Source organism: Branchiostoma floridae, chromosome 7 (assembly GCF_000003815.2).
Source record: "Branchiostoma floridae strain S238N-H82 chromosome 7, Bfl_VNyyK, whole genome shotgun sequence".
Classification (NCBI taxonomy): Eukaryota; Metazoa; Chordata; class Leptocardii; order Amphioxiformes; family Branchiostomatidae; genus Branchiostoma; species Branchiostoma floridae.
Window position 1 is genome coordinate 9,529,018 of NC_049985.1, and position 13,668 is coordinate 9,542,685.

The 13,668-nt window shown below is 38.2% G+C and overlaps 1 protein-coding gene across 27 annotated transcripts in view; it reads right to left on the bottom strand.

Annotated features, from left to right (window-relative positions):
- Positions 1-13,668, bottom strand: part of LOC118419051 (rho GTPase-activating protein 26-like) — a 49,947-nt gene that overhangs the window by 32,240 nt on the left and 4,039 nt on the right. For 25 of the 27 annotated variants that reach the window (XM_035825317.1, XM_035825312.1, XM_035825306.1 and 22 more), the window contains exons 2-7: positions 6,856-6,951; positions 5,673-5,734; positions 4,817-4,888; positions 2,426-2,527; positions 1,872-1,982; positions 343-385 (exon numbers count right to left, since the gene is read on the bottom strand). In XM_035825317.1, coding sequence (XP_035681210.1) covers positions 343-385; positions 1,872-1,982; positions 2,426-2,527; positions 4,817-4,888; positions 5,673-5,734; positions 6,856-6,951 — 486 coding nt within the window. Of the gene's footprint in view, positions 1-342; positions 386-1,871; positions 1,983-2,425; positions 2,528-3,732; positions 3,802-4,816; positions 4,889-5,672; positions 5,735-6,855; positions 6,952-13,668 lie in introns of all 27 variants that reach the window. The other 2 variants (XM_035825289.1, XM_035825307.1) reach the window with 2 other exon arrangements.

The window sequence follows — 13,668 nt, forward strand, 5'->3', positions numbered from 1 at the left end:
ATACAAAGCACTGTTCAAAACATTTTAAGAAATATAGGTAGAGTATGTGTCCCATATCAAAAACAGAATTCAATGTATCACAATTCAAAGTTTACAAGCCATTTGTTGCATACAATTGGTTATTTTCAATATACATAATAATATCAACAGTCTTATACACAAACAGTGGCTTAAGTAAAGCTGGATAATGAAAATTTTAGGCAGATATGAAAGATTTGCTATAAGCAAGCTTTAAAATAATACCACTTACAAAATAAGTATTCATCTAATCATCTTGGACCCATCAACATCAAGACACAACTGCATGCTTGTTTTCCTAGAGAACAGAGAAACCTGACTCACCTTGGTGATAGAACGTCAGCCATGCGTACATGAATCCCAGCAACTGGAGGAAAAACACAGCGACAAAATTTCATTAGCGAAACCTCAATGTCTACACACTCGCAATTGTTGGATGCATGACGTAAACTACTCGTTACGCCCACACAAACTGTTGGAAGCGAGATGACAGAGCGGGGTTCGTGATTAATTACACACCAAACCTCCGTGGATGTGAAATACAGCCGACTGATTATCGTAGGAGACCTGTGATTTTGTGTCTGTAATTAGTAGGTAAGGGGTGAGGGGAATATAAACAGGTATCATTATTCAATACAGCAGTTTCTCTATAGAGGAGGATCTTCTGTAATTGTTCATGTGGAACAATCTGAAAAGGAACAGGGATATGACACCTGGCTGACTAGGGAGGGTCAGAAAGGATGGCAAAGCTGGGTAGGAATTGGTTAGACAAGACATTACACAAGTCTTGGTAAAAAAACTGCAATTGGGAGTCTACCAAAGAAACGTGGAGTAATATTATGATGAATAAACATTATATAAAAAAATACTTGTTGTTTCCTGATTTAAACATGCTTCAATGTCACACCTTGTGCGTGTATCATTAAAACCTTAGATCTCAGAAGGTACAAGATGCATTGGATGCTTTTGGATAGCAAACAAAAAAACAAGTGACACAGAGCAGAAAGAAACGCTTGTAAAAGCATTGTGTCAATCAAAACCCTTTTTATTAGTACTGTACGTTATTGGTGAAAGGCCTTTGCATTCACTTTCCATTTGTACTATAATTTATTTTTTGATGTGCCATAATTCTTTCTTTAAAATTACAGAATGTAATGAATGTGTATCTCCAAAAAAAAAAATCTTTTTTTTGTGCAATTCATTTCCAACCATGTTACTTTTTTGGGTAGTCATTTTACAAATTGTTTACAGCATTTCACCCTGTCTCATGATCCTTCTCCTTTTGTCCCCAAGAGGCCTTGATATAAAGGGAAGCACACTTCAGTAGATGATACGTCACAAACACATGTCTCTGCCAGCTGTATGAGAATAAGCAATTGCCTTATATGTCCATGCACATCGTGCTATACAGAAAACAACATCCGTATTTATCAACCTCAGATGTTGGAAAGTGTTTGAAGCGCAGGCTCAAATGTTCTATCTAAAGCTGTCTATTCTTACAGCTCGCTATTTATATACTAGTACACGTGGGGAAAACAAGTGGTTGTTAGAGCCAATAATGAATGTCTTTGTGCATCAGCATCATTTGTGGACACCTTGTTTCCGTTCATTCTGAACCAAAAGAGCTAACTATAGAAACAATATTATGTGATAAGGATTGTGCTATGAATAGAAAGGATTTCATGCAAAATCATATCATATTTGGGGCAATATAATTCTCTTCTGCACACAAGTAGTAAAGTCACCACCGTGTGGTTTTATTTAACCTTGGAGATACATATTCTGTATACACCGGAACATCTCAAGAAAGACGTACATGTTTAAAGGTTGCTCAAAAATGTCTCAATACTTACCGTTTCCACAAACTCGAATTTTTTGCGCTCCTGAACCTCCTGGAGCTTGAAGACGTACTGTAAGGAACTTTCATGGAAGTGTCTCTTCTCCATGTCCAGCTGGGCATCCGCCTGAAAACAGGAAGGCAATGGTTACAGGTAACTGTGCAGGAGAGAAACCTTTCAGCTGGATATGGTACTGCACTTCAAGCAGTCCACATTCTAAACATTTCTTCTTCAGGTTGTTATAAGCTGAATTTTTTTTCTTCAGATTTCTTTCTAAAATAACTATTATCCAGTTATCTCTGTTGATTTTCTGGCTTGTTCAGTTATGCTATGATGACAAAACCATATGGCAAGTTTCATTTCAATATTGCAAAGGTATTTATTTTACCACCAAGAAAAAGAGCCACCTGTTTGTTAGATACAGTACTGCAGCTCTTGGCTTCACGAACAAAACATGCTCATTGGCCGGACAGGCAATGAGATTCACCCAGCAGGGATATACCCAAGGCAAGAAGAGGCTTAAACCATCATAACATCATATCCAACTTATATTCTAAGTGACAGCCTACCTCTTGAAGTTTCTCATTCTGTTTCTTGGCAGACAGTTTCATGTATGTGTCCAGAGATGTACAGAATTTCTCTGTCTGCTTCTCAAACTTCTTCTTTTCCTCCTGGAAGAAAAATATAACACTTATCATTTTGTTTGGACAAGCCTACAATTTAGTAGGTAGGTAGTATCAGTTTTCTTGTCAGAATCTTGAGTGCTCTTTATTACTGTAACTTACTGCTGCATCCCATAGCTTGTCTATATAAACCTTTTCACAGAGACCAGAACGCATGTGCACTGACAGGATTCCAGGTAATATGTCAAAGGTAAAGTCCCTGTATTAAAAGAAAACAAAACCCGTCTGGACGTTGTTATGCAAATCAAAACAATGGTTGAGACTATTTTCTTTTTTGGGGGGAATTTACCTTTGACTTATTACCTAGAATTTCTGTTGCTGCACATGCATTCTTATCTCTGTGAAAGGGCTTATACAAGATGTTCTGCGACCATACACGGAGGGTCTAGTTGAAAATACTGTCCACCTCCTTGCTTCCTCTTCCATTACTCAGCAATCTTTATAAAGCGCGACCTGCGAGTTTGATGTAATCATTTTGTCGTGTACCAAACACAGCAGAACTAATGGAAAAGGCAGTAATCTCACAAATGTCAAAACAATTGCATCAGGAATGATTGGAGCTGCGCTGTTTTCACAGGGTCGCTCTCTGGACTTCACCAAGCAGCAGTCAATAATCATCAAACCTAGAGGCAATCAGTTCTAACCACATTGTATATTAGGAGTCTAATGGCTTGAAACTGTCTGTAACTGATCAAACTTTTTAAATACTTTGTGGACTTTTTCTGCATTCATCATCATATTGCTGACATTTTTCTTTTTTCTTTCATTATTGCTCTCCCTGAAAGAAGATTCATTTTTATGTTTTCAAACCTCTTCCCTCATCCTTCTATGCCCTTGTTATGTGATTATATTGCCAAGTTGTAAGTAAATTTGGGACACACAAATATAGATAGCATTGTCTATGGGCTCTGATGGATAATCCATGTTATTACTATATATTAGACCAGGGAAGACTGGGTCAATCCCTAATCTTATTTGACAGTGCAGAAAGAAATCTAACTTGTTTTTTGTCTTACAACTTATGTGTGATTAGTCTTCATAAAATATATGATATGCACGAAAAGTGAGAGATATCTTTTTACAAACCTTACATTGTGAAAGTGCAGTTAAGTGCCCAGCAGCATGCATTACCCACAATGTTCACACCTTATTCCAGACAATCTTAGATTTTTCCTCTGTCCCAAACATGTTACCTTGGCCACTCCTAGCTGCGTCTTGCGGAAATTCTCCATAAGACTTATGTGACTCATGGCATTTTCCAGCTACAAGATCAATACAAAACACATTAGTGCAACCCTCTATAGAATATGCTATTCAACAGGGATGTCTTATTTCAGTGGGCACAACAGTGGGTTCTCTTCTATACTCTGTCATAATGGATGCCAACTGAATCATCACTGACAAGAATACGTGAGGGTCTGTATGGCTTTACACATGAGGCAATGTGTGCTAAATGTAGCCAACTCACTCTGATTCAACGTCAAGTGTTGGCAGTAATATATTCATGAAGTGTAGATGGTTGCTTTTGATTCCATCTAGCGAGTTACTTGTTGTCTAGAAGTTATCATGAAATGTTGTTCACAGAATCTCCATATGGTGTGGTCAAATGCCAGATTACCCAAAGGCAACAAAATGTTGCTGTTTTGCAGCTTAGTTTTACCAGTTCAAATACCTGCTGCATAGCGCATAAAGGACAAGATTTGTTAATAGTATTGTTGCTGCCTTTCCTAAATTTACCTATAAGCTTTGACTGGTTTTCCCCATGCAGACCCTCATAGGTGAAAAATGTATTGACAGGGGCAGTAATTGTGACCAAACCTTATACCAACTGTCAGTAGATAACAGGACTGACAGCATTTCTTCAAATTCTTGATGCAAGCTTGTCAGTTCTTATTTCAGCTTATCTCCATGAATGTCTGTGGCTTATTAACCCACTTTGATTCCACTGAAACAGACACACCTGTTCTTTGACATCTGTCACCTCAATTGACCTGATTTTTCTGCTATGTGGCCATCCAAGAAATAACTGCTTCTTTTCGTTAGAACATGTTGTCAGCCATAATTTCCTTGCAATTGCAAACCATCAGAAGAGACTGCATATTTGTGTAAGTTAAATCATGGCAATGATCTACTATACAGAGATGGTAGGACAAGTCACCATCAGTGAGTTAGGATTATCTTAATAAATTTCATTGCTGAGGTATGCACCTCCACTGCACATAGCAGGATGGTCAGGTGAGGTGGTTTGTGACATGCAGAACACGGACACATCTTTACCTTCACAGGGTGGATTTGGTCTTTACGGAATCTTTCAAGCGGCTCAATCAGCACGGCAGAAGCATTTTCAAGCTGTTACGTGATTGGTTGGGGGTGGGGGGTGGTGATTGGACAAGCACGTGGTGGCAGAACACACACACGTGCACAGTGAGTACACCACATAACAGGGGGGGTGGGGGGGGTGGGGAAGGGGTTAAGGTGGGGGCATGAACAAGAACAGACACCAAACAAATGAAAACACTGTGAGCAGCATAATGATTTTCATCATTACAGGCATGTTAGACAGAATTCTTGCCCATTTCTGATTTCACACAAATTTCCAAATGAAGCAGCAGGAAACTTTGCTTTGTCTTAGATGTACAGTCAAAATTTCTGTTGGACTCTAAATACAATGCCATGAAAGACATAAATGGTCCTTTGACGAAATGGGCAAATATTCTGTCTGATATTATTTCAGAATTAATAAGAAATGTTTCAAGGTGAAGAGGGATGATAATTACATAAAATCAGTGGATTAAGTGCTCGGTGCATACTAAACGGATGGGAGTGCAAAGCAGTCACTATGTAAATGTCTAGATTACATAAAAAATTTGAAAGGTAATCCATCTGTCCAATACAAACATGTTCAAAATAATCCTTGTTCAAAGCACAAATCTACTATCAAATTCATAACAACTCAAAAACATAACATTTCTTATAAATAATTTTGCTCTTTTATAACAGTATACTTAAAACCAAATGAAGAAATATGTCATGTCACTGTGTACAATGCTATAATGCATCACTTAAATCTATGCTATGCTGACTGGCTGTGTACTACTAAGGTACGTCTATGGTTGCCATAAGCCCATCTCACCATCCGGTCTCGCTCATCTTCAATAGTGCCGATCAGCCGCCCAAACTCCTTGAAGGAACTCTCTGTAAGACAAGATATGAAAAGTGTTCAAAGACATCTTACAAGGATAAATCACAAACTCTGAAAAAATGTGAAAGTTGAAATAAGCTAGAGTATAGGCATATGGGGACAAACGAGAAAGGCATATATTGGCATATGGTGACAAACGAGTAAGTGTATACATGTATTAAAAAAACCTGAGCATACGAAATTTGGAGATTCATACACTGGCTGGGGAAGTCTTTTCATGACATCTACTGATAAGCAACTGATTTTATGCCAACTGCTGACAAAAAGCCCTTATATACTGCATATGGGTTTATTTGCAGTTATCAAGAATGTCAGCCAAATTCATAGAGGACAAATTCTTCCTGTTACTACTTCTTCAGCCAAAATTACTGAATGCCAATCTTTGTCACTGAGGCATTTACTTCATTTATTTGAGTTGAAACCCACAAACCAGATGGCAAAATCGTATCTGCATCACACTGTGAGTGTAGTGCAAACAATCACAAACACAGTACAAGATCTTGACATTAGCACAGCAAACAGTGGAAACCAACACGAAGTACTGTATGTGAGCTGGCAGCTGGTAGGAAAAGAAGGATGGTGTAAAGAGTATACCATTTCTGAGGACAAGCAGTTTTGCTGGCCAACAGAAAAAAAAGCTTGTTTGTACAAAACCATAGCATGCTTAGAGACTGTATTTCAAGCCAGACCTGTCAAAATGCCTGGCTGAAACAGTGTTTGTATATAGTTGACCCGTTCCTTCATGTCAAGGAAGCACTGATACATAGCAGGGCAGGATTAGCCAAATAGAGCAGAGAACAGGATGGCTTAAACTCAAGGGAGCAGAAACAATGGCTTTGTAAGGTATGTGAGGCGTTCCTAGTGTTCCTACATGAGGCTCAAGCAGATGACAGCATCATTTGACCTCAACAAACAATGCTTTAGTTTAGGGTTGAGTCTGTCTGGTTTTCTTTCTACCATTACAATTCATTTCAAATATCTTTTCTGACATTATTCCAACCAAATATTTTTGCAACATTTTTCACAATACTCCCTGTACGATTTCTTTTAGTAATTTTCTACACAAACACCCCACCATTTTGAATGGTGCACCCCTGAGATAAAGGTGACTTACCTATCTCTATCTCATCATCAGTCATGGTGCTGCCGATACACTCGAACTTGAAGTCCTGCAGCAGCTGGCAGAAACTGCGCTGCGCCTTGGACAGGTCTGCAAAACAGATCATACACAAAGAATTTTATATTGATATCAAGAAATGGTGAATTCATTTTACATGTTAGTTTGAAATAAAGCAAATGGTCAACAGTACTCTTGCATCCAAGACTTTGTAACAGAAGACATGTCAACATTTCAACATCAACTCATAAAAAGAAATAAAAAAATACATTGGAAAATGTGAAGACTACAAAATAATAAATCCAATAAAAGTACTAACATAGAAAAATAAATGATATCAACCTTCCTGGCAAAATGGTAATAAATGAGGCATAAAAAAACTACAGCAACATAAATTTGGAATACACATCAATAACACGATAATTCAAGTACAGACACAGCGAACACAAAAGGCAAATACTTTCAATACAAAAGACTATAGATAAAATTATTGCATGATTTATCATTTCTCCAGGCAAATGTCAGTGTGGAGTTACAAACACAGAACCGATACCACATTCATCACCCCAGTACAATCACTGGCGCACCCATCCCTATCTAATAACACACACCAGACATACATCATGGGACACATTAAGGTATCATATCAGGTAAACTGGGCCCCAATAGGTGCCTTAAGTACACAACAGTTATCTTTATGGGCTGTACCAACCCTTTGGAGCTGTGTGATTAATGTGTATGTCCTGGTTTATAGCAGTAAAGCTGATAGCTGACCTAGTTTTCAGGGATTAGATTTACATGTATAGCTAAATGGGGAACAAGTAAAAAAAATTCTTAACAAAAAAAGGAATACCCTGTCAATTTATCTATATAATGACTTCTACCTTATACAAAACTCAACCTTTATTCTATAACAATAATTATTTGATGTGACCACATGGGTATTTATACAATCACCTTGCATATTTTGTGAAATATGAAAACAGTTTAAAGTCTTCTTGGCTCATACACATCTGGAAATCCAGAATCAATCCCACAGCAGCATTCCATAGGTGCCATGAATTCTAACACATTACTACTCAAATGCATCCTGTGTCATTAGCCCAGAATTCTGCATTTGCCTTATACATTCTCTATCAAATACATATCCTTATTTTGAAAACTACTACATGTACTATGATATCACTGTGATATGAATATGATATTTAAAGCATTACATTTCCATATGTCTGTTCATCCCTTTAGTTCGACATTACACAGTTAGGAACAGTCATGAGAGATGGGTTCCCACATCTCATTACCATCCTGAGCATGCCCCAAACTTGGCCCCTTTCCAGCCCAGAGATTAACACCATGCCAGACACTCTGGGATACTTATTTACAGCTAAAGAAAGGTTACAGGGGTCATTTCAAGGACATGGAAAACCTGGGTCTATACAAAAACAACCTAATATTGTTTGACAGCCGTATCACCCATTGATGTAATGTGCAACTCTAAGCTTTTGCAGGAAGAGCTCAATTAAAACTTCTTTGTCATGCAAAAAACATGCAGTAAAGAGAAAGTACTGTGATCTTGACATTGGCACTGACACTGGCTGAGAAAGCCTATGACAACACACTACCCAAGTGTGGGAGGGACACTCTCAAAACACTTCAGGTGTTAAAGTGAAATACAAGTGGCAAGGGCAGAGTACTGTGTGACATGAAGTTGACAAACTACTGCAAGATTTAATGTACAGTGGTAAGTGGGGTCATGGTCATATGTGCACCTATGTCTTCTGCAAGTTGGTATATATATGTATTTATTTATGTATATATATTCATAATGCTAGTTGTTATTATAATTCATAGTCACAACTGTACAAATAGGCATTCAATTTTTTCTGCAGAGTTCTTCAAAGTTTGACCTCAACCAAACCATTGCTTTCACATATTTCGTAGACCCCAGGACGGGTGTATATGTGACATGGTACAGGTGCAGGATTTGTAGCTTCATAAATCACCAGTTCTACAATACTGGTCACATTGTTTTCTAAACATTGTTCTTTTAGTTTTAACACCCAGGGGGTCTCTTTAAATGAAATTAAATCCTCACTATTTGTCATCACAAATCACACACATGACGTATCTAATGCTTGTCCAGCTCTTACCAACTTACACTTACATTGTACCTGTTACCATACTTGATTATAACCTTCTGTTTCTATTAATGTAGTTAGCAATTAAACAATTATCTCCAGAGTCTTTTATGTTCTGGAAGATGATCTATTTAGTACTGGCAGGCCAGACTGTGTGCTACTAGACTGTGTGTATGAAATAATAAGGGCTACTCTATCAAGATAGAGACAGCTTACATATAGGTAAACAATATATCACAACTTACTATGGTCAAACTGATTTAATGGAGAAGTGACATAACAAATCCCATAACTTAGATAAAATAAGTCTAACAGCTCTATAATATACATGCATCTGTTCCCACTGTTGGTATCAGGCTTATACAAACAAAGGATGATGAAACTTGAGAAGTAGTGGGCGTTCTGACATAGAAACTGGCAACATTAAATCTTGCTAGACTGCATTTCTGAGGGTTGACATAATACGATTCTTACTTAGCATCACCATGATACATAAACACCAAAACAGATCCAGCCTTGAGTGGGCCTTGGTTGTCAAGTACTAGCTACAGTGTTTCAACATAGCCTGGATACCAGACCCCAGCCCGATCTCAAAAATATCTAACATGTGGAGACGATAGATATTTTTGATATCAGGCTGGGGCCTGGTATTCAGGCTAGTTTCAACATTCTGTCATGGACCAATTAGGGAAAGGAGGACATCTGAGAGGCACCTCCTTAGTACAATCACTGTAGCATTATCTAGATATCGCTACAGAAACATGCAGCATGGCAAAACAAACAGGTCAACAGGACTACAACCTTGGCAAACTGGGACAACACAGTTAAGGTAAACCCTGCATAGAGAAGCGTACTAAAGCCCCCTTTTCACTACATCACAATCTGAGTGAGTTTGAGGTTGTCTTAACAGTCAACTTCAACACCACAAAGATCAAAAACCTATTTTCTCATACCATTGCGAAATCAAGTTATCGCAAAAATAAATGCATTTGCAGTAATTGATAGTTGGTTCCAAAGTCTGCCGAGCTGTACCTTGCCCTTACAAAAATGACAGTGTAATAAAGGTTCTCATTTATCTAATCCACAGTACAAACTGCCATAAAAGCAATCAGTAATTGCATTGGCAAAATCAATGTATATTGATGAGTAAAAAGCACTTTGGAGAAGGCATTTATTTGACGGATAACTAAAATAGAACCCAACTTGAATAGATGTCAAGTTTTACAACCCCTCCCCCAAACAGTTAATGTAACTAATCCTTTACTACTGATCCCTTTTTGGCAGTTCCAGCACTTAATCCACAGACTTTTCAGCCAAGACAACCAGTCCAACATTTGTCACCATAACTGCCAGTTCAATTCCACAGCCATGGGTTGAAGCCCAATGGTGCTGCCCTAGTAGTTCAGCTCCACACAATAGCAGTAACACCTGTTCCTGTGACTAATCACCAGGATAATAACCAGGACTTGTACAAGGCATTGGTTCTTACAGAATAGAAAGGGCTTGGTCCTGTAAGTAACCCAGGGGGCATTGATTCTTTACTGACCAAGAAATGAGTTTGCCATACTGTCAAAAAGGCATCTGTTTTTGAAAGAGCCACACCTTATGCTAACATCTGCTTTGGACACAAGAGCTAGGAAAAAAATTCAACTCTTTGAAGTGAAACTGTCTATGGTATAGCTAGAGATTATAGTAGAATAACCAATGCTGTACAACTACATGAGCAAGGTCATATAAAATAAAAGTTGTGTACAAAAAAATAAGGTCTTTTCTGCTTTCAGAACCCTTAGTGCTATACTTCAAATACTAGTAAATTATTGCTCTTCAATAGAGCTCTATTGTTAACATAATGTTTTAGAAACCAACATCAATGGTTTACACATTGTGCTTCCTGTTCTGGCAGAATACAGGCTGTCTCGTGTAATGTGATCTACTGTGAAGAAAACTTGGCTTCTGGTAGTGCCAAGTTTGAAAGTTTTAAATCTCCTGGTGATTTGCCAGTCCAGTCCATGGCACAAACCAGGTTCCACAGACAAGATCTTCTGACAAGTCTACTAGTAGGAGCCATGCCAACATCACTTAATATTTAAGGGCTGATAAAAAAAGGAGAAAGAGGGGCCGGTTAATGGCAACATTACATTCATATTAGGATAGGGGGTGAAAGAAGGAATTGTTGGGCACCTGACACAAAAATTTAAAATGCAAGTCACACAAAAACAACATCCCTTGAAAATGACTCAGTCATAAACTTTCACAAAAGTCATGAGACTTCACTTTTACAGGTAGTTTATTTCCTTTTCATAACGTATAATATCTTTATGGCAGATGATAAATTAAGATTACAAACATTTCTGTGTGCATACATAAAGGGTTACGCCAAACCAATGATGTAAATTGGTGTGACCTAATGGCTTTTTGTTTTAAAGAATACAAAATACTTGTACTTAAGACAAATTATAGAAAATGCCATCCTCTAAAATGATTTTAAGACTTTTCAAACATAGGAAGAGACAATAAGAAATGCATGTCATTTCCGATTTCACGACAGATATATCTGCAGACTTTTATGTCACATGGGCTTTCAGTTCCACCTACCTGCTGTACAAGGATCGGATAATTGATCAGACAATTGGCTTAATTGAAAAGGTTTTATTCAAATCAAAAGAGACTCAAAATAGAAAACCCATTGTGATGTACCTGTAACACATGGCAGGAAATGTCACATCTGGAAAATGGTTGTAAAAATGTCTCGTATTAAAGCCTAGGCCCAGGGATGAAAAAGTCTGGTTAGAATTGATTCCAAGCCATCAACATCTATAATACTAGCAGCATTGGCGCTATTATAAAGAAAACCCCAAATGGCCTCGTTTTTAATACCTGAACAATATTCTATTATATATACAGTCAAACCTGTATAAGAGTTTTATTTTCGCAGTTCCTCAATTGATTATGTAGATCACAATATCATGACAATATGAATATGTATGTCTATTGAAATACTAATACACTGTAAAATTGTTTCAACAGCAAACTTAACACTACTAGTACAGGGAACCTCATTTTCCCCTCCTACTACAGAATCATGTCTGTGTCAACAAAATGAATTTACAAAGAATTGCCTGAAGCCCTTAAAAACTTGAGATGGGAAACATCCCTCCTGTACATTACTAGGTCAAGGTTCAACTTCAGGGTCATAACAACTGCAGTCAGCCATAGCCAAGTCTGGTGCATGGTTGAGTGTCTGTTTGGGTAAGTGTTTGACCAGACATTGGATACGCTATAAGTGTTTTTGGATAGGTTCTTGTCCAGCTGTTGCCTGACTCTTACACAGTTCCAAGAAGTTGAAACAGTCTCCACAGCAGACTACTACGTCACAGGCAGAAAGCTATTTCAAGAAGTCTGGCTTTAAAATTCCGCTGCCCCTAGGACATCAGACCTACTTAATATGGCTCAACCTCTGACCTTCCTGTCACTCTGCCCCAGAATTCCTGACCTGCTCCCAGATAGGGCCCAACTTTTGGACAGTAAAAGTACCCTGGTGTGTTGTGTTGTACTAACTTGTAGGAATGTGGACCAAATCCAGGGGCCGTCCCTGAGTGACAAGAATCCCAGTGCGATTCTAAGATTACTGCACACAGTGGCAACTTTCTTAGACTACACTGTAGCAGGAATGTCTCATAGAGCAGGAGAAATAACTCACAGTCAAACCTGTACAAGTGACCACCTCTTCTTAAGGACCAAAAGGCCAATGTGACCAATTTTGGTGGTCCTTTAGATACTTTTCCAATGAACAAACCATCAAGGTCCTGTTCCTGCTAAACATTTGTCCTAGATAGAGTAATCCAGAGATCCATATCTTATCAGACTATCTGTGTCTGTTCTGATGGCTTGGATCAGCTATAATAGTCTTTACCATGCACATACAATGAATAACAGACATCATGCTTCAATGTGATTATACTTTTAGACATGACAAAGCAACCGGTCTCTCAACATCAATGCCAAATCTCAATTTGCCACATACATGGCTTGTGCAATACCATCCAAAGCAGTACTATTCTCCTGCCAGTCCTGGAACCATGATGACACACCTAAAGGGATATAACACATGCCAAGTCTTAACTGCTCTCCTACATTTGTCAGTCTTTTCTGATAGTTAAGAATTGGTCACAGCAGTTTTTATTTTAACATTCAAACATAGAGATATACAAGCTTAAGTTGCGGGTAACAATTAAGATACAGCTCTAATCTTCAAAGAATTTACTTGCTTTAGTTGAACCTTTTTCTGTTTGGGACAAAGGGTGCATCCATCTCTACAATACGAGTGTCATCTTCTCCCTTTCTAAAACATTCCCTTTATGCCTGACCCTGTTGCTCCCCCCTGTATATCCCAGGCTAAAAGTCACCTAAGCCTTTACACACACCGCTGGTCCATTTGTCTTCCTCCCATTCCTCCATACATAAAGGAAAACTGAAGAACAAGGCAAACAGGGAGATGCCTTCCCTTTTGTTAGAGATGGCTGCAGAATCCACACTGGCAGACTCGGGCCCTGATGAATAAAACCTTATGTAAACTTGGTTGGTCATTATGCAGACTATCCAATATGATCACACATTGTATTATTAGACTATGACAGCTTTTTGCTTAAAATTGGAATCCAATTTTAAGCAA